Source organism: Carassius gibelio, chromosome A2, assembly GCF_023724105.1.
Source record: "Carassius gibelio isolate Cgi1373 ecotype wild population from Czech Republic chromosome A2, carGib1.2-hapl.c, whole genome shotgun sequence".
NCBI classification, from domain to species: domain Eukaryota; kingdom Metazoa; phylum Chordata; class Actinopteri; order Cypriniformes; family Cyprinidae; genus Carassius; species Carassius gibelio.
The window spans coordinates 16,411,290-16,430,431 of record NC_068372.1 but is presented as its reverse complement, the minus strand read 5'-3'; the positions used below and the strand labels follow the sequence as shown (position 1 = coordinate 16,430,431).

Here is a 19,142-nt window from a genome sequence, read left to right as displayed (position 1 = left end):
GGTTTCAAAAACAATGGTAGAATAAATAGCAAGTTATGGTCACTGTCCTTATCACTTGTGCTTATATCACCCCCTGGTGTTAAAAATTGCATTTCCCCTGAAACTAGCATATGTGGGCAAACCTTGAGGTTGTAATAGGGTCATAATGTTTGGAAATAAAAACATTATTCTAAATAAAAATACTCTTTACTCAATTGTGACTTTGAGGCCTATTCTCATTCTTGGTAAAGCTGAGTAGCATTTTGAGCTGGAAAATCCCTAACTCAAATCCAATTTACATCCATGATCTGGGGGAAAAAATTCAGGTTTCATTGGAAATGGCTTTTAAATGATGTTTTGTTAGTAGGTCAAACCAAGCAGGCAGCTCTGTTTGACTACTTTGCCTATACTAGACAAAATTTAGGAAAGCTGGATTTTCCATTGCTAGCTTTGCTCTAGAGAGATAAACAACATTCTTCAATGCATTAGTTATTCTCAGAAAACAAAAGCTCCACTTTCAGGTGAGCGATTTCACTTCACTTCTTTGCATCTATTTTTCATTTTCAGGACTATGATGCATTATAAAGATCCCGAAAAGCGAAAGACGGCATATTGAAGTAAAATGATGGCTGGCTGCTGCAAATAATGCTACATGACACTGACATGCACTGCACATATTGCAACACATCTTAGTGAGAACTCTGTGAGGTGTTATCTCAAATATACAGAACTTCCTCTGGTTTCTCTCACCTGCAACATGTTTGCTGTGGTTCTGTTTAACTGTACTTTACAAGAGAGTTAAAAGAGTTTAAGTTCATATAAATCGAATTGAACAAGCATGCATATTAAATTGAAATGTATCATGACATGTCTTCATGGACCCAACATCCATCATCTAACTAATCTGAGCAGACAGAAAAAAGGTTCCATAAAGAACCATGCTTTGAAAGTGCTATATTTATTTTCATTACTATTTAGTAATATTGTTTTAACCCTTCTACTTGCATGCTAGCATGTACCTTATATCTATTAGTGTCAGTTAGTGGTGCATCATCTATCTGGGTTTTACATGGAAAAAAATGCCAGCAAGCACTCTCAATTAGGTACTTATTTTTTATTGACACAGGAAATAGCAAAAGTGACAATGCTCTAACAAGTTATTAACTGGATGCCTTAATAAATAATGATAACTGACTTTGAAAATGAATAAATAAACAAGAAATAAAACACAAAAATTGAACAATATAGAAGACGCAAGTTCCAGTATCTTCACAATCCTCTATGATGCCTTTAAAGTTCATCATTTTGGTGTAACTGCGTGGCAGTTTCTCCTGGCAGATGATGAGGTTGTGTGATGTGACAGTATCTTGGTAGAAATACAGTTGGGAGTGATAACTTACAATGTGTCTCTTCCATTTCTTTAAGTGAGCAAAATCATATTAATGAATGCCAGAAATAATAACTAATGGTGTATGCAAGCCATTCGCAATGTTAAATGGAAAAAGTGATTAAAAAGGTAGTTTTCTAACAAAAATAACCATTTTGAATCAAATAGTTAAATGTCATATTCCCACAATCTTCATCAGTTCACATAATCCTCAAATCTCCGCACAACAACAGGGACTCGCGCGCTCCAGATGTGCGCGTTCACTACGCCCACGCGCACGGACGCGCGCACGCAGTAGCGAGCGTCTCATCAAACCAGAGCGGAGCCCAGGAGGAGCTAAACATGGCGACCTCGAATAATCCGCGCAAATTCAGCGAAAAGATCGCGTTGCACAATCAGAAGCAAGCGGAAGAGACTGCTGCGTTCGAGGAGGTGATGAAAGACCTGAGTATTACTCGGGCGGCCCGTGTAAGTGTGTTTGTTTTCTCTCTTATGACAGCAGTCAGCAGCCCAGGGCTGAATTTGTGTTTATACGACACGCACTGAACCCGCCTGTCAGGACGTAAACAACAATAAACGCCCCTCACCGTTGCGCGTTTATCTTTAGCGCTGATTAATAGATTTCTTTCCAATGGACGCCACTGAGATGTTTGCTAATAAACAGACGGTCACGACGAGGCCTTATAAAAGTTGCCGTGCTCACAGCTGCAGTGTTTGAGTGTGAACGGATTGGGCATGTGTGTATTTGACAGCCACATTACAGTCTCTCGCCATTATAGCTGACTGCAATCAAGGCCGTATCCAGTGCTGGACACATTTTAGCATCTAAATATTAATTTTAACTGTCATTCGTTCCCGGAGGGTTAAACCTGAATGTTTGTATCGATGTTTACGAGCACTCAGTGAATGATTAAGCCATCCCCAACAATGCATTTACTCAGTTCAGCATTATTGCTCAGTGCATTTATACCCAAAACGAGGACTCCAGCAAACTATGATAACAGTCCTCTACTAACATCCCAGTCAAGATTCAGACTAAATACTACATTTCAGAGCTCACAATAAACAAACCAAAAAAAAAAAAAAATTCTGTTCATCTTTTTTTTCAGTCAGTTCTTTTACAATTTTAGAACTTTTTATTTCACTTCTCATGTTTCTGCCCAATTAGTATCAATCATTATTCTGTACTCCTCATTTAAAAATCCAATTGGATAAAAATGGTTACCAAATTAATAAATGTAAAGTCCTTTTTTTTCTGTGAGTTGCATCTCTTTGTTGAAACTTTCCCAGTGTTTGAATCTTCTATTATAATGATATTCATAATATTCATGGTAATATATAGCTTCCTATGGTTTGCTGATGCAGCTCTAATAAAAAAATGCAATCCAAATTCCAACTACTTTGACTTTTGTTCATCAGAAGTAACTAGAAACGGAGAGATCTGGAATAAAAAGTAGCTGAAATAAACTGGGCTGCTTGTTTAGGACTTTTATTTGAAGATTTTGAAGTTTACACCTGTACCTTCCCATTCATAGCATGGACGATAACAATAAAGTTTTAATAATAGTTTTAGTTATTTGAGAAATGTGAAGTCCACATGACAACTATAATGATGATTAACAAACAGAGGGATGCTATAGTTGGAGTCCCAGAAGCCCTTTTGGGTAATTGTACAAATAATGTCTTACAGTTTTCTTGATTGTTGTTTTACACGCAGTTACAATTGCAGAAGACTCAGTATTTACAGCTTGGTCAGAACCGAGGACAGTACTATGGCGGCTCTTTGCCAAATGTCAATCAGATTGGAAACACCTCTATTGACCTTCCCTTTCAGGTAAGGGGCACTTTTGACAGGTGAAATGAAACAAGAATAGATATGTGGGATATAAGATTTGTACTGACATGTTCAAGTTCGTTGGTTCTTCAGAATTCAGGATTGGACACAAATAGAACAACTCGTCACCATGGGCTGGTGGACAGGGTCTATCGGGACAGGAATCGCATCACGTCGCCACACCGCAGACCTCTCTCTGTGGACAAACATGGCCGTCAAATATCCTTAATGTGTCTACTCAACTCGTTTTGGTCTGCATGGCAAACGAAAACATATTTGTTCAAATGTCTGCGGTTTACTACTTCTGATATTATTAAGTCCTTAATGCTGAATCTCACATTGATAGCTGTCCGTATGCCTCTGTGTATCTGTCACCCCCACCTGATACCAGCTGGAGGAGGTGAGAGTTTATACTCGCAGTCTTGCCTGCATGTGCTGAAGACTGTACATATGTGCAGGAGTAGTAGCTGTTAAAATTCATAGCTATATCAAATGTTCAACTGAAAGATTTTATATAGTCGTCATTGTAATGTTGGAACCTGTAAGTTGTAGTTGTAGTAGTTAGTCCTTTTATCTTTCTATCCTTGCAGTTTTAGTTAGGGGAGACTGTTGCCTAATGTGAATAGGCATGATTTATGTTGTTTTATGATTCTTTAATTTCTTTGTGCTCGTTCTGTAGGACCAACTCAGACTCTGCCCTGCACCAGAGCACTTATAACCCAAACCCACAAGATGCATTTGCAGGAGGATCTCAAGATTTCCAGCCAAAACAAGGTTGATACAATGTTTATTTACTTCTTATTTTATTGCTTTATGATTTTATTAAATGCTCTCATCAATAAACGAATCCTAGGTTCAATGTTGCAGTGAACTATATGCTGTCAAACGTTTCCTTCACTTGTCTCAGTGTATGATTTCATCCCTCTCTATGTACTAGTTCTTCTTCTCACTATGGCAGGAACAGGGGAATCTGAGAGTGACATGGACAACGGAGGTCAAAAGCAGATATGGGATCACAAAAAGGTAAGTTTAGAGAGAGATTTCTTTGATATGAATTTCATGGGATCCTTTATCAGCAAACTATTGCTCTTTTCGTTTCATAGACTACAAGGCACGAGTCAAACAATATACCTGGAATCAAGTAAGTGTGGTTTCATTGGATTTTCTTATTGACGCAGATAGTGTAAAGTAGAGGGTAGGCGATTGGAAGGACCATGCAGCCGAGTCGAGGTCATTCGGGCAAACAATTATGCCAACTTTTGACCTGCTGCTTTATAACAGTACAGTGGGCTCTTGCTGTTGACATATCTATTTATCCCGGTTCCTTCTAATGTCCCTCATGTCATTTCCCCAGCATATTTCCATCTCCAGATCAGGAAATGACTACATCTCTAATCCCAGCGGCACACAACACGGGCGGCTCTCTGCCAGACCTGACCAACATCCAGATTCCCCCTCCTCTCCCCACACCTCTGGACCCTGATGACTCCTCGTCCTCTCTCAGTACCTCCAACAGCACTGGCAACCTGGCCAACACTCACATGGGCCACACTTCTGCCAGCCAAGGTGATTCTCACAAGCATATGCATCAGGACAGCGGTTCTCAATCTTTTTGACTCCAAGGCATTCCATGCAGTTTAACAGGTTTCCACTGTTACATCTTCTGCAATGCTGGTTTTAAAAAAAGAGCATCTATAGATATATTTAACTAAATTAATTAGAATTAATACGTTTAAGAACTACAGGGATTTTGAGAGTTGTATGCTCTTCGGGGATCCCACTTTTTTAACCAGTGAATTTACATGACTTTTCTACTTTCAAATTCATAACACATTTAGAACAACCTCGATTGACTAAAGTGCTGTGCGTAACATGCAAACAGTTAGAAATAAATTAAAACCACAAGAAAAGGATGAGTTTTTAGCATTGGCTTGAACTCTTTTGAGCTTTGACAGGTAATGGTGCAAGCAATCTAGTGGGATTAGGAATAAGGATTACATTTGAAAGGTATTTAGGGGCTACATTTTAAGGGCTTTATAAACAAATAGCACATTTTTAAAAAATCGATGTGGTATTGAACTGGTAGCCAATGCAGAGAGCGTAATATGATCCCGTTTACTGCCCATCAGCAAACGAGCAGCCAGATTTTGGACCATTTGAAGATGGAAAATCGAAGAGAGCGGCAATCCATAAAACAACAAATTAAAATAATAAAGCCAAGACAAGATAAAAACATGGATAACAACTTCAAAATCATTTTAAGTTATCTTTAGGCCCCCTTTTAAATATGCCAATGCCACCTAGTGGGCCCCGGCCCTCTGTTTGAGATCCACTGTTTTAGGATATGTGTGTAAAGATGTACTGTGCTGTTACTGTCATATCACTCCGATTATGAACTTTGGACATTTGTGGGCAAGATAAGACCAAATATTGTATTATGTGTGACCCTGGACCACAAAACCAGTCATAAGGGTCAATTTTTCAAAATTGACATTTATAAATCATCTGAAAGTTGAATAAATAAGCTTTCCATTGATGTTTGTTAGGATATGACAATATTTGGCCGAGATACAACTATTTGAAAATCGGGAATCTGAGCGTGCAAAAATATTGGAAAAAAAAAAGTTGTCCAAAGGAAGTTCTTAGCTTTGCATATTACTGATCAAAAATTACGTTTTAATGTATTTACAGTCGGAAATTTACAAACTATCTTCATGGAACATGATCTTTACATAATATCCTAATGGTAACAAATATACCCCAGCGATTTAAGACTGGTTTTGTGGTCCAAAGTCACATATGTGTATTAGAAGCCATTTTTTTCTTCCTCTGGTTAAAACCATTGAATAAATCTGTCTGCAAGCATCTTATAGTTCATTAAATTTGATATCATCAAATCACACTCATTGAAATTGGGATGCTATTTATTCAGCAGCTGGGTAGGGTTGCCCCAGATATTTCTAAGTTCTTACATAAATTGGAATGTAAAATCCACACTAGAGGCTCAGTAACTACTAACTGGTTTGTAACTAACTCTGTACTAAATTTGGTTGTTAGTAGGTTGTAAGGTTTGTGTTGAAGAGCCGTTAACAAAATCATTTAATATTTAAGATTGTGTGTATTAGAGTATATATCAACATTGTCGTATATATCTAAAGGATTGAAATGGTCAGGTAAAACAAGATCTTGTTGATGCAGTTCAGTCAATCTGCTACTTTATTCCTCCCATTACTCTCAGCCCAGCCCACAGTGACCGTGAGTATTCAGCGCCGGCATGAGAATGTAGTTCCTCTGATCCTCAACACCGACTCGCAGCAGCACCAGAGTCTTCAGCAGCTGTCGCCCACCCTCTCTCCTCCGCTCTCTATAGCACAGGTAACATTGCTCTCATTCCTCCAGCTGATGACGAGGACCGATTTGAGCTGGTGTTACAGAAGGAACATTAAATGTTAATCTAATCACTCAGATGCTAATAGAGCGTCTCAATCTGGATCTGTGTTGAATAGGCAGTGGCGATAGATGCCATGTCGCTGGAGCAACAGTTGGCTCAGTATGCTTTCTTCAGTCAGCCGTCTACACAGACACAGGGGGTCCAGCTCCAGCAGAACAACCAGCTGCCAGCGGTCTCATGCAACCAGACACAAACCTCTGTGGGCATTGATATTAACACGGTAAGATCACATCTTAATGCTTACCTCCATCGGTCCACTGTGGATTTCTAGATCTTGGGAGTTTACGGTCTGTCAGTCAGATCATACGGGGCACTAAAAGGTTTAATAATATTGAAAATTACTTACAATTTTATAATCACAACATTATTAAAAATGAAACTGGTAATTGTGAGATAACATTTCAAATGAAATGGCAATCTCACAATGTTTTCGTTTTTTCTCACAATAATTTGTTTGATTTTTAATGATTGGTAAATTAAGAAATGTGTGATTAGAAGGTCACAGTCGTGAGATTTTGACCTTTATACTTTCTGGTCCTTTTTCAGCCGTTTAGAATTTTTAAAAAAATATATAAATAACACGCTACCATTCTGAAGTTTGGGGTCAGCAATAAGAATTTATAAATTGATCAAAAGTTACAGTGAAGACATTTCTAATGTTCCATAAGATTTCTATTCCAAATAAGGTTCACTTGAACTTGTTTTATTAAAGAATCCTGAAAAAAATTATGGTTTCCATTAGGGATGTCAAATTTCGATTATTTCCATGATCGATCGTCGTTTAAATTAACGATCAATTAATCGATTAATCGTTAACCATAATACTGCAAAATGCGTCTATTGCAGGCACGCAGTCAGCGGTATGACAGGATGTGCAAAAGCCACACACACACACAAAACGCTTTCTCACTTGAATTAAAGAGGTTTTAGTCTGAATAAAATGCTAGTAGCAGGATTATAAAATGAATAGATGCGATTATGATCATTTGATAAAATGAAGAGATTGCGCCATACTTTTGAGGTCATTTTACTTTGTTGACAGTTTCCAATCCCGCACGGAGAACGCTGAACGCACCTCTTTAAATGGTTTTGTGGTGCTCGTTGTTGTATTTTAAAGCACAATTGCAATGTTTTCAACTGACATTATTGTATAAAATTATCCGAAATGTGGAGCGCGTGTGACTGCGCTGCACATTAAGTGAACTACATCGGCGCTGCTGCACCAAAACACAGTTGCTCACATTAATTTGATCCTGCTGGATTCTGTCCTAGAAAATGTCCGATTTTTAAAAATCCGGCATACAGCGCATTAGATCGTGACAGTGCATGCGTGCAGACGAGGATGAGCGAGCGCGGCTTTGGCTAGATTTATTTGGAGGTTATTGCTCATGTCTCATTCGGCACAAATCGAAATGTTTCCATATTCGCAATGTATTTGAATGTTAAACTATTATTTATAATGTAAACTAGGCTTGTACTTAACACGCATTCGCATATAGACGGAAAAGATGATCCTCTTCATATGAGCAAAAACGCGCCCACACTTCTGTTTTAAATCCGTTAATCTTAATTAGCCTATTTAAGTCGGATATATTTCGCATAGCCGATGTAAAAAAAAAAAAAAAAAAAAAACATGAAAACAAATTGTTATTTTTATTTTGGGCCTATTACTTAGTAGGCTATACATTTTCCTTAAAGCATCCCATTTTGTCCCAGGGCTTAGAACCTGTGCCCTAGTCAGGTCCATGCAGAAACTTGTGAACGATGCTCTGCGTCACCGTTTAGTGACAGCAGTGAATGCTCCAGGAATGTGTCGGTCACAGCGCCTATTAATCGCTGTTTTGAATCCAGCAATTATTTATTTAGAAATGATAAGATCTGATTATGACAAGTGTGGTATAAAAGCTTTGTTTATTAGAGGAATAATAGGTTAACTGGAAAATGTTAGATCGCGACCATGCTTTTGGACCCCATAGTCTTCATTTACGCGGCTTTGTTCTGGTTTGCCAGTTGGTCACGAATTTCCACAAATTCAGTAGGCTATATTTAGGCATTGTTTCTTTTCCTAAATCTTCATAGTCTAACCCTCTAATTTCCCAGGTTTATTTTATTATCTTTCGCTTTTAATAACTGTTTTCGCATCTCTTACTGTGATAAACATGGGAAGGGAAATTAAAGATTTCATGAATTAAGAATTCGTTCGATTTATTAATTTGTTCCCTTATTTCACTTAAATCATGGGTTATTTAGGGAACAAAAATTAATGAAACATGGACACTTGCCACATTAATAATTCGTAGGAATGAATTAACAAGTTGTAGGAATGAATAGACTACCTGTCCTGTCACTGTGTCCCGCAGCCCTGCAAAGCGCACGATATAAAACAGTTATCTGATGAAATGATTAGTAACTACATTTCTATTGCATTTAATGTTGAAGAACTTTTATGTTGTTTCTATTTTAATGTAGCCTACTTTAAAGTTTAAATCACATTAAAAGCTTAATTTGTACATTGTGAATGAATGATGATGCTTTTATATATCGTCACCGTCACTCACAGCCGCTCGCACGTGTTGAGTGCGCATGAGCCGCACGCAGCCCAACATTGAATCGGTTAACCGACCATCGATAGCCTTAATCGATTGCATCTCTTATCGACAATTAATCGATCATCGATTAATCGTTGACATCCCTAGTTTCCATGAAAATATTAACATTAACAGAAATAAATGTCATTTTATGATATAATGAAATATAATTTATTTATTTATTACTTAATTGTAGTATTATTTAATATAAAAAAATATATTTTATATAAAATGTAATTGGTAATATTATTTAATATATATATATATAATTTTTTTTAATTTTTTTATTTATTTATCGTATTTTAATCAAATAAATGCAGCCTCGGTGAGCAAAAGAGACTCTTTTTTTTTAACTACTCCCAAACCTTTGAATGGTAGTGTATGTAGACAAACTTTAAATTATCTGTAAAACTAATTTCAAGCATGTATGGATGGATCTTTAGATCAAACTGATTTTAAAATCATAAAAAGCACAATTCAAACATGCTCAGACATTGGACTGGTGTAAGTAATGAACTTTAACAAGAAGTGTTCTTTCTTTCTCAGTTAAGTTAAGTTTTAACGCCTCCTCAGTATTGACAGATTAAAGAAATCTGGAATTCATACTACCAAGAAAAGAACCTGTGTAATAAGAAGGTCATTTAGCTGATGTCCTAGTTAAAATGTCCTGGCTGCAGACTTTACATGACAGAGTAAGCAGAGCCATTGTGAATTGTTACTTGAGAGCCACAGGTCTCATATCCTGAGTCAGAGGTCCCCTATAGGGGCTCTGCTGGTCTAACTTGGTGTTGTCCCATATAGGCTGCTTCCCTCCAGCAGTACCGCTGTAGGGTGGGGTCTTCGGCCAATCAGTCTCCAACCTCTCCGGTCTCCAATCAAGGCTTCTCTCCGGGGGGCTCGCCTCAAGTAAGGGCGAATCCAGCAGCCTCTGCTTCCTCCTGTAGTTTGTTTTGTTTGGAGCCGATCTGGAGCCTGTCCCTTTAGCTGCTCTGTGTGTCCTAGTCCAGTCGTGTCTCCCAGTCTCTCTGATCCTGGCTGCTTCGCTGTGTGTCTGAGCGCCACTTACTCATTCTGTGTATCATGTTGATTAGCGATATAGGCCAATTTGAATGTACGCCATACTCAAAGTGCCATTGCTGTTTCACCGGATCAAGAGCATATTGTGCATTTGGAGCTAAACTGATGCTTGTATCAGTTCTTTAAAAGTTTGTCATTAGTGTAAATGCTTTGAACCATGAAATAATTCTAGATTTTGATAGTAATGTTTAGAAATTAGAAAAAAAAAAAAAAAAAAAAAAATATATATATATATATATATATATATATAAATATAAATTATTGTTTTGGAGCATGGATATATAAAAAATGCTGCTTTAGCCAAAAACCTTCCTAACGAGAGACATTTTTGTTCAGAGTGCAGACCTCTCCTTGTGTTTGTGAGAAAAGAAAGAAATTTGTAAATTTACAGTATTTTTTACAGTAAGTTTTAAATGTCATGTACAAGTAAATTACACAAAGCTTTGGACACCCCTGTCTTTGCTGCTGCTCCAGTCTACTCACTGCTGCGATGGATGCCACAGAGTCTGTATGTGGCACATTTTCATTTAACAAAAAAAAAAAGATTTTTGCTTTGCGAGGGTCCTGTAAAATCCATATGAAAAGTTTTAGTGCAGGAATAATGTTGTGCAACTCCATCCTCTTGGTCTCTAAAAGCCATGTTGTTTGATTCTTGTGATATTTAGACTTAGGATTTTGTTCATCTGTTGCTTTGGCAAAGTGTTACATTCCTGTAGAGTACACTTGCAACATTTTTTTGTTTGAAATGAGCCAAAATGTCTTCGTGTCAAACATGGTGATACAGAACAAGTCTTTGTCTTGAATCATGTTTTGTGACAGAAGTTTTCATGGATTTGCATCCTTTCATGGGCTAAGTACATTGTTTTGGAACCTTTGTGAGTGATTTGTAGTGATTATCTTTAGCGTCTTTGTGTATGGTTATTTGTCATGTGTTCTTGTTTTAGCACTCATCCATTTTCGGAAGTGTCTTTGGCGATGCCTTTTACGACCAGCAGTTGTCCCCTCGGCAGACCAGCTCTTTGTCTCAGCAGGTGAGCTCATTATGTCCGTGGTATAAATCACTATTGTAGCCTACGTTAACTGCTGTAGCTCTTCTGGAAGTTTTTAAGCCAGTGGTCACACAAATATAAACATTTTGCCTAGTTCTGTCTGTTCACCTTAAATATGTGACGAGCTAACTTGTCCAGAAGCAATGAATTCCTTGCTCCTTACATGTACAAGCCACTAGAGGGCAGCTAAAAGCTTTAAGATGTCAGGTGAAGAGTTTTCTGTCAACTCTTCTTCAAATAGTGGCACACAGTAGAAAGAGCGCATGCTTACAACACAAAAGAGCTGTACAGGGACATAGATCTGAATCTGCCCTGTGTCATGTTCCTGTCCTAAATCCACCTTTACGTTCCTGTCTAATATAACAAATGCATGTTTAACCTGCTGTTGGTTTTAAAAATGGCAACACTATTTTAATTTGATTTAAATTATGAGCTTTCCATGGTCAATCTTCAGACAATAGCTCAATACTTTCATATAGATGACAACATTGTAATTGCTAATATTGTTTATTATAATAAGAATTTAAATAGATATAATCAAAAGAAACATGCTGCTGGGTCATTCATTTCAGGAACTTCCCCAGCTCAAATTATTTACTTTGCTAATATTTTTTTTTTTTTTCAGGCAAACATGAAAAGTAATGAAAGCCAAAATATTAAATGTCATGGGTGAATATTTACGGAGTAATCAAAATGGCAATTTTCACCTGAGATTCAGAGACTAATTACGGGGGGTGAAAGGCAGCACGATGATGTTATTTTTACACAAAGATTGTTTGGTCTGTTAGTAAAATGTATTGACTTTAGTAATATTTGTTGCATTATGTGCTAATGGGGACCATTCAGAAATGGGGAATGAACACTTAAGTTTTTTTCTCCAAAGTTTGCCTGTAACTGTAAGGAAGTAATAAATCTCAATGCCCTTTGAGATATTGGGTCTTAACAAACTTTCCTTTTGGCATCTTAATTTTTAAGCTCCTGTATGGTTCGGTTCCAGAGATATTGTAATTTCAGTATGGCTCCAGGAGTAAATCCTTAAACTGTGTACATTTTCCGTGTTCAAAAACCAAATGTGGGTCACTCTGCATTAATATGAACCTACTTTTAAGAAATATTAAATATTTTACACACTATGATTTTAGATTCTAGTTCTTAATCATTCTTTTCTTTTGGAATCTTAATTTTCAAGGCCCTGTATCATTCAGTCCAAGAGATATGGGGACCTCAGTGACCCTCCATATTCAGATTGTTGAATATCACCCATTTTCAGTGGTCGAAAACTATATGTCCGTCAAATTGTATATAGTCAATGCTTATTTTATTTAAAGAACAATGTCTGAAGAATAAATGTTGAAGTTAGAACTGTATGTTGTTTTCCCACTTTCAAAACAACATGCATAGTACGGTTTCTTTGATGAATAGAAAGTCGGACTCAGTAAATTGTACTACATGTGTGATTAAATGCAAAATTAGCTTTTGGTTTATGTGTCCAATGACGAGGACAGTATTACATTTTTAATTCAACAAAAGAAAATGATTTTCCTTTCTTAGACTGACTCTGTCAATTAACCTATAGTCATTGGAATTGTTTTGATTGTTTAGCTGGAGCAGTTCAACATGATTGAGAATTCCTTCGGCTCAAGCAGTCTGTACACTGAGGGATCCACTCTAAACTACTCTCATGCTGCGATGCTTAACCTCACCGGGACTCAAGGCAACATGCAGGAACTGCCGCAGCTAGGCTACAGCAGCCATGGGAATATCCCCAACATCATTTTCACAGGTATTGCACCTGCCGAGTTAGATATTGCATAATATTGCATGTACCTTTGCCGTTTGTGGGCTGACATTGCTGCCGTGAAGCCTGGCTTCGGAAAGGTCCCTCTAAAAGTTTAGCATATTATATTACCCATCTTTCAGTTACAGGAGAGTCTCCCTCGAGCCTATACAAAGAGTTGTCCAACTTTCTGACAGGTGACGTGAGCTTTGACGCAGATTCCCAGTTCCCTCTGGATGAGCTGAAAATCGATCCGCTGACGCTGGACGGCCTGCACATGCTCAACGATCCAGACATGATTCTGGCCGACCCTGCAACAGAAGATGCTTTCCGGATGGACAGGCTGTAATCATTAGGTATATGATGTTCATTTGTCCTTTTTTGAGATCGGTGTGATTAAGTGGGAGAGGAGCAGCATGTCTGGGGTACACCTGACCCTGTTTCTCAAAGCCTGTCCTCTGGGAAGATATTGCTGAGAATCTTGCCACAGCATGCTAGGGGGAAAATGGAAAAGCAGTGCTGCCACATCTAATGAATCAACCTTTTGAGCAAGCAGCCCATCGTTTCTTAGGATAATACACTCGCACCTCAGCAATTGTGGTTCCTTTAGCTCTATAGAGAGATTGTGACACTACATAAGATCCCTCAACGTTCAAGCATTTCATTTCCTGTCCAAGCCTCTCCTCGCCTGCCATACATGCCTGTTACTTTCCTTTTTTTTTTCTTTAAATATAAATATTTAGTGATGCACTTTTCTACATGCATATGCCACAAAAACATGCTTTTTGATCTGTTTTGAATTTATTTTCACCGAGACAAATATACAGATATTTCTTGCTTGTAAGAAAAAAAGGAGTGTTATTCCTCCCCATTTTAAGGGCAGTTTTCGTGCAACTGCAACATGTTTATCTTTACACATCAACACTAATGTACTTCAGTGCAGTCTGAACATATGATTGTAATGTTTAATAGATGTCTAGTTTTATCACGTTGTGCTCAGTTAGTGGTACAGTGCTAATTTGGCTCAAGATTATCAAATTCATCTGGTTTAAAAGTGTACAACAGGGAAGCTTAATATCAAAAGAAACATTTACACATTTAATGGGATTATTGACCCAAAAATGAAAGTTCTGTGATCATTTGCTCACTCTCGCGTTGTTTCAAACCGGTTTACATTTTGGTTATGGTTAAGCATAAAAAAAAAAAATCCACTTCCGTTACGTTGCTGCTGTCTTAGTGTATATGACAAGTGGAATGTGAGGGAAAAAAAGATTTTGCCTTGTTGTTTTGGATTAAAACATTATTAAGCCACGTTAAAAGTATAGTGTTTATGACAAGTGGAATGTGAAAAATTGGATTAGAACATTAGTAAGCCACGTTAAGATTTTGGAGTGACATGACAGTGAGTAAATGAAGACAAAACATTTGAATTTGCGGTGAACTATTCCTTTAAAATGTGCAGCATATGCACATAAACAATGTAAAAGCCTTGCAGTTTATGTATTAGGAAATCTTTTCATGACAGTGATATGGTGGTGTTTTAAATCAACAGAATTATATATTAAATGTACAGTATGTAATGTTATAGTATGGCCTATAATCTCAGCCATGGTAACTGGTACAGTCACAATCATGCTGCAAACTTTAGCATTACTTGTTAGTTACTAGTTTACTCTGAAAGAACCATGAAGACAGTATGTGATCGTGATGAGCGTTTGCATATATCTATCAGAACTGTTCACTGTGATAACCAGATTCTGCCTTATGCTGAAGATGCAGTTTTTGTCTGTTTTTGTTCTCCGTAGCTGAAGGTGTTTTCCGGTACTGTAAAAGTTCTCATTCGTCTTCTGGTGGCTTCGTGAAATCATATGCCCAAATGGGGAGGTTTACTACTCTTTTTAAATCCTGTCACTTTCATCTTTTTCTCATATTTCTCAGACTTTTATACTCTAACCACTTTTGTAAGTGTGACAATTTTGTTTACAAAATTGAAAACGTCAATACGATCTTAATGTTTAAATGATTGAAATGCTGAAAAATATTTTACGAAATTTTATTATCAGTGTAAAATTTCTCTACGTACAAGGGGATAATCAGATTTGGATTAATATCTATGCAAAGCATAAACAAACACACTAGATCACAAAAAACAAAACAAAAAAAAAAACTAAAGAAGAGGCTCAAACAGATGCACGGCTTTTACAGCATCTGTTGGTTCTGAGTCCATGCAGCTGAATTTTACTTGTTACTTGGATTGCTTTGTCTATTGTCAGCAAAAAGGAAAAAAAGAGAAGCAGTTAATGCATGAAAACCGTTTCGATTGTCCCGTAAGGGATTCTTCTTGTAAGGGATCTGATTGCACCGTGTAAATTTCCTGTATAAAACAAAAGCATGACCTACATGTGCTTTGTCTCTGACAACTGTTTTCATGAGGATTATGCTTCATGTGTTCAAAATGTAAAATAATTGACGGGAAGTATGTGTCAGGTAATCAGTTACGGTTATATTCTTTTACTTGACTGCCTCATTGAAAAGAACAGCGTTGCTGAAACCAGAATGTATTTCATCATTTTTATGTAGGACCAAACATATTACTGAAACTAGCATTCTTTTTTGTTACTGTGATATTTGTGTACCTTTCCATGTGTTTAATAGCTGCCCTCTGTGTTGTTGTGGCCCCTCCATTTCATTTGCAAGAGGCTGCATTGTACAGACACTCATAGCTATTGAGCTGTGAGCGGGTTTTGTTTTTAGTTTTATTTTGCATGTCTGACCATCACGAGTATTGGTGATTGATAAGCTGTGCACTTTTATCTCTCTTTTTATTTTACATCTCTATATACGTGTTCTGCATTTGTGAAATTACGACATGAAATCACTTCCTACATTTACTTGGCACTTTAATAGATTCCCGATCTCCCCCCATTTATTTTTCACCTCTCTGAGTGACTGTTAAGTGCACTGGGTCTATCCCCCCCCCTGTTTGGCCGACTTTGCCTTCTACTCTAAGACAAGTATTTTTGAAAAGGAAAAAAGTATCTGTTATCTATTTATTATTTTTTACTTGGTCAATGCAAAAAAAAAATTATAATAATATAAAAAAAACTTTTTTATGTAGTGTTAGGAAAAAGTATAAAAGTTTCCCGATATTACCGAAATGCATTCAAGAAGGCAGGTTACCTTTCTGCGTCTCAATTCACTGTCCGTTTTACCTTTTATAAAGCTTCATCTGTGGATCATAGTGTACCGTTACCATGAACTGAACCAATCCAGAACATATCTGGTCCAGAAAGGAGAGCATGCAGACAAGACAAGGTCCTTCATCATAAGTTAACTGATAACTTGTTCAGTATCTAATGTATGCACAGTTTTCGTGTATATAAATGCTACACTTATACATTTCTATATTTTAAAAAGTAAGAGTAGATCATAAAATGTCAGGAGTATGGAGAAAAAAAAATGAATTCTATATATACATGCATTAAATGAACTGTATGTTTTTACATTTTAAAATGCTTGAAGTGGACGCTATACTGTCCGTCCGTTCAGGGGTTCAACACTTTACTCAATCTCATGGTTTAAACACGCAGATCTATGTTCATCATCAAGTGTGCTCACACTTCTAGCCAAATCATAAAAGAATCCCTGCTGCAAATGTACATGCAGTTTTGCTTTTCAGCCTCTATACACTGAACCTTGTTGAAGCTTTGTTAAATAATATCTACTTATGTCTTTGTTTTGTAATGTTTGCTGTAGAACTGTTAATTTCTGCCGATATTCTTTTAGTTTGTGTTTTGTGTGTGTGTGCATTGGGAATTTGATGTTTAAGTACTGTAAAAGTTGTCTTCACATGCATCAAGGTCTCTTTGCTGCAGTGTGTTGTAGATTTGTGATTTGTTTGCAGTGGTTGCTCTATCCACTCACTTACTAGATTTTAAAATATCGGTCTTGGCCAGTTTTCTTTTAGCAAAAATATTTTCACAAGTGTCCTAATAATGCGGAAAAATGTAAAATATTTATTTTGCTGGATACAATCAAAAACAAATTAAGCCGTGTTTTCATTTCGTTAACTTATATAGGTATATCTAAAGTTTCACATTCATATAATGATGTGAAAAAAAATATGAGTATTCGAAAAAAATTGGGGATGTTTTTTTTTTAATACCTAATTTCCATATAATTCTCTTCAGTAATGAAGACACTTTAAATTTAAAGTGGTTATTTATTTCAATAGGTTTTGAATTGCGCAGATGCTAATTTTCTGAGTGTGCCAATAGATTTTTAACCACCTTTTAACCCATCCAAAACAGTTTTTTTGTTTGTCTGTTTTTTTTGTGGCCCATTCATAGTTCATTTTCTTTCTATTAATTTCCCGATCAGTAATTTGCCAAAACGACCAGTTCATAGGGCCAGAAAAAGAATAGTGCAGACAGTTTGCTTGTACACTTTAATTGCATTTTGTCTATAATTGACAAGCCATTGAAAAAAAAAAAAACAAAGTTCGTTGTTTGTAAAAAAAAAAATAAATAAATTGAAATGCTTCTGCTACTGACTGCTAATGTTATGTATTCAATATAAAGATGCTCTTGAGTAATTGTCATTTTGCCTCAGCGACTACCTAGTGACTTTGTTGACCAACAGTAAGATTTTACTTTCTTATTTTAGGACACCTTTATTTAAAAACAAAACCGTTATGTACCTTGGTGTATAATCTCTCCCAGGGCCAACCATTTACATGAGACTCTATTTGCCTTCAGCCGTCAACACTAAAAAACCTGCTTTATATTGGGTGAACTTTCGCTGCATGGTACTGAATATTAAAATACCCGCAAGTCTCCATGTGATGTCCTGCTTTTTCGCAGTTATCAAGCTCTGAGTATATCTGAACTCTCTGCTAGTGCATTACTAAAACTTTTGCAACTGGAAATATCATTTTTGACGAAGTGGTTTTGTATCTCTTTTTTTTTTCTTCATGAACAAAAAAAAAACATTGTTATAGTACTAAAGAAACAACTTGATAATGCAACCCACTGGATTTGAAACGTATACATGACAAAACTTTAAAATACTCTGTGCATTTAATGAATGTGAACTGTCTCGGTGGTTCATATATATATACAAAGGCAGCTAATTTCTATTTTTTTCAATGTATGATAATTCAGATGTTGCACATACATTTGACTGCAAAGTTCAGACGTTAACTCAATTTGTTGCAAGAAGACATAACTATACTCACCAAATATGCAAACCTAGCTTTTAGGAACATAGATCTGCAGCTTTGTGGTTTGTTTTATCTGACCCTTTAAAATAAAAGGAAAATATGTTCCTATCACTACATGTTTTCTATGAAATCTAGAAAACGAAATAATAATAAAAGAATATAAAACATTGTGGGCTTTGTAAGTGTGCTACTTATTTAAAACAAAATGTTATCAAGCTTAAATTCCATTGTCCTTACTGTATTTTCCTGTGGAAGCTTAAGTCTTTGTACCTTTGCATTAATATTTGTTTAATGAATTGAATAAAATGTTAAAACGCATATTTGTGTGTATGATTTTCCTCTGTGCTCAAAAATATTAAGATTGAGAAGTTAAATCTGAGCTTAAGACTATTTTATAATTATAGACTCCATATATGTAAATGTAAATTTTTATAGAGAATAGCTTCATAAAGAGAAAAGTCAATGTATTTGCCAACGGTAAGTGATAAATGTTTTTCAATAGCCATGGGATGCAAAAATAAAAATCTTATATGCCATAGACCCTTTATTAGGGAAAGTTCCAGATAGATAAAATAAACGGCTTTAATAATTTGCATGAATTTTCTTAAATATGTTGATAGCTCAATTTTTGCCTTTTTATTTATATATTTTTTAATTTACTCTCTATAACATACGTTTATTGTTTGTATAATATGTAATTTATTCATTGTGTATTATGGACATTTATCATGGTGCTAATTATATCATGTGCATATAATCAATATATCATTGTTAAAAAT

General features: G+C 36.3%; 1 protein-coding gene across 5 annotated transcripts; it reads left to right on the top strand.

The window, feature by feature from the left end:
• Positions 1-1,651: 1,651 nt before the first annotated feature.
• LOC128028711 (CREB-regulated transcription coactivator 1) lies at positions 1,652-18,681 on the top strand. 5 transcript variants are annotated; one of them, XM_052616038.1, is made up of 14 exons: positions 1,652-1,834; positions 3,084-3,200; positions 3,294-3,421; positions 3,541-3,600; positions 3,880-3,974; positions 4,159-4,223; positions 4,304-4,341; positions 4,555-4,766; positions 6,439-6,575; positions 6,707-6,871; positions 10,041-10,145; positions 11,261-11,347; positions 12,968-13,148; positions 13,286-18,681. In XM_052616038.1, exons 1-14 carry the CDS (start codon positions 1,709-1,711, stop codon positions 13,489-13,491), a joined length of 1,722 nt encoding a protein of 573 aa, XP_052471998.1. In that variant the 5' UTR covers positions 1,652-1,708; the 3' UTR covers positions 13,492-18,681. The 5 variants fall into 5 exon arrangements, with proteins under 5 accessions (XP_052471998.1, XP_052471989.1, XP_052472016.1 ...); XM_052616029.1 differs by having other exon boundaries at positions 4,138-4,223; XM_052616046.1 differs by having other exon boundaries at positions 1,654-1,834; positions 4,138-4,223; positions 13,340-18,681.
• The last annotated feature ends 461 nt before the right edge of the window (positions 18,682-19,142 follow it).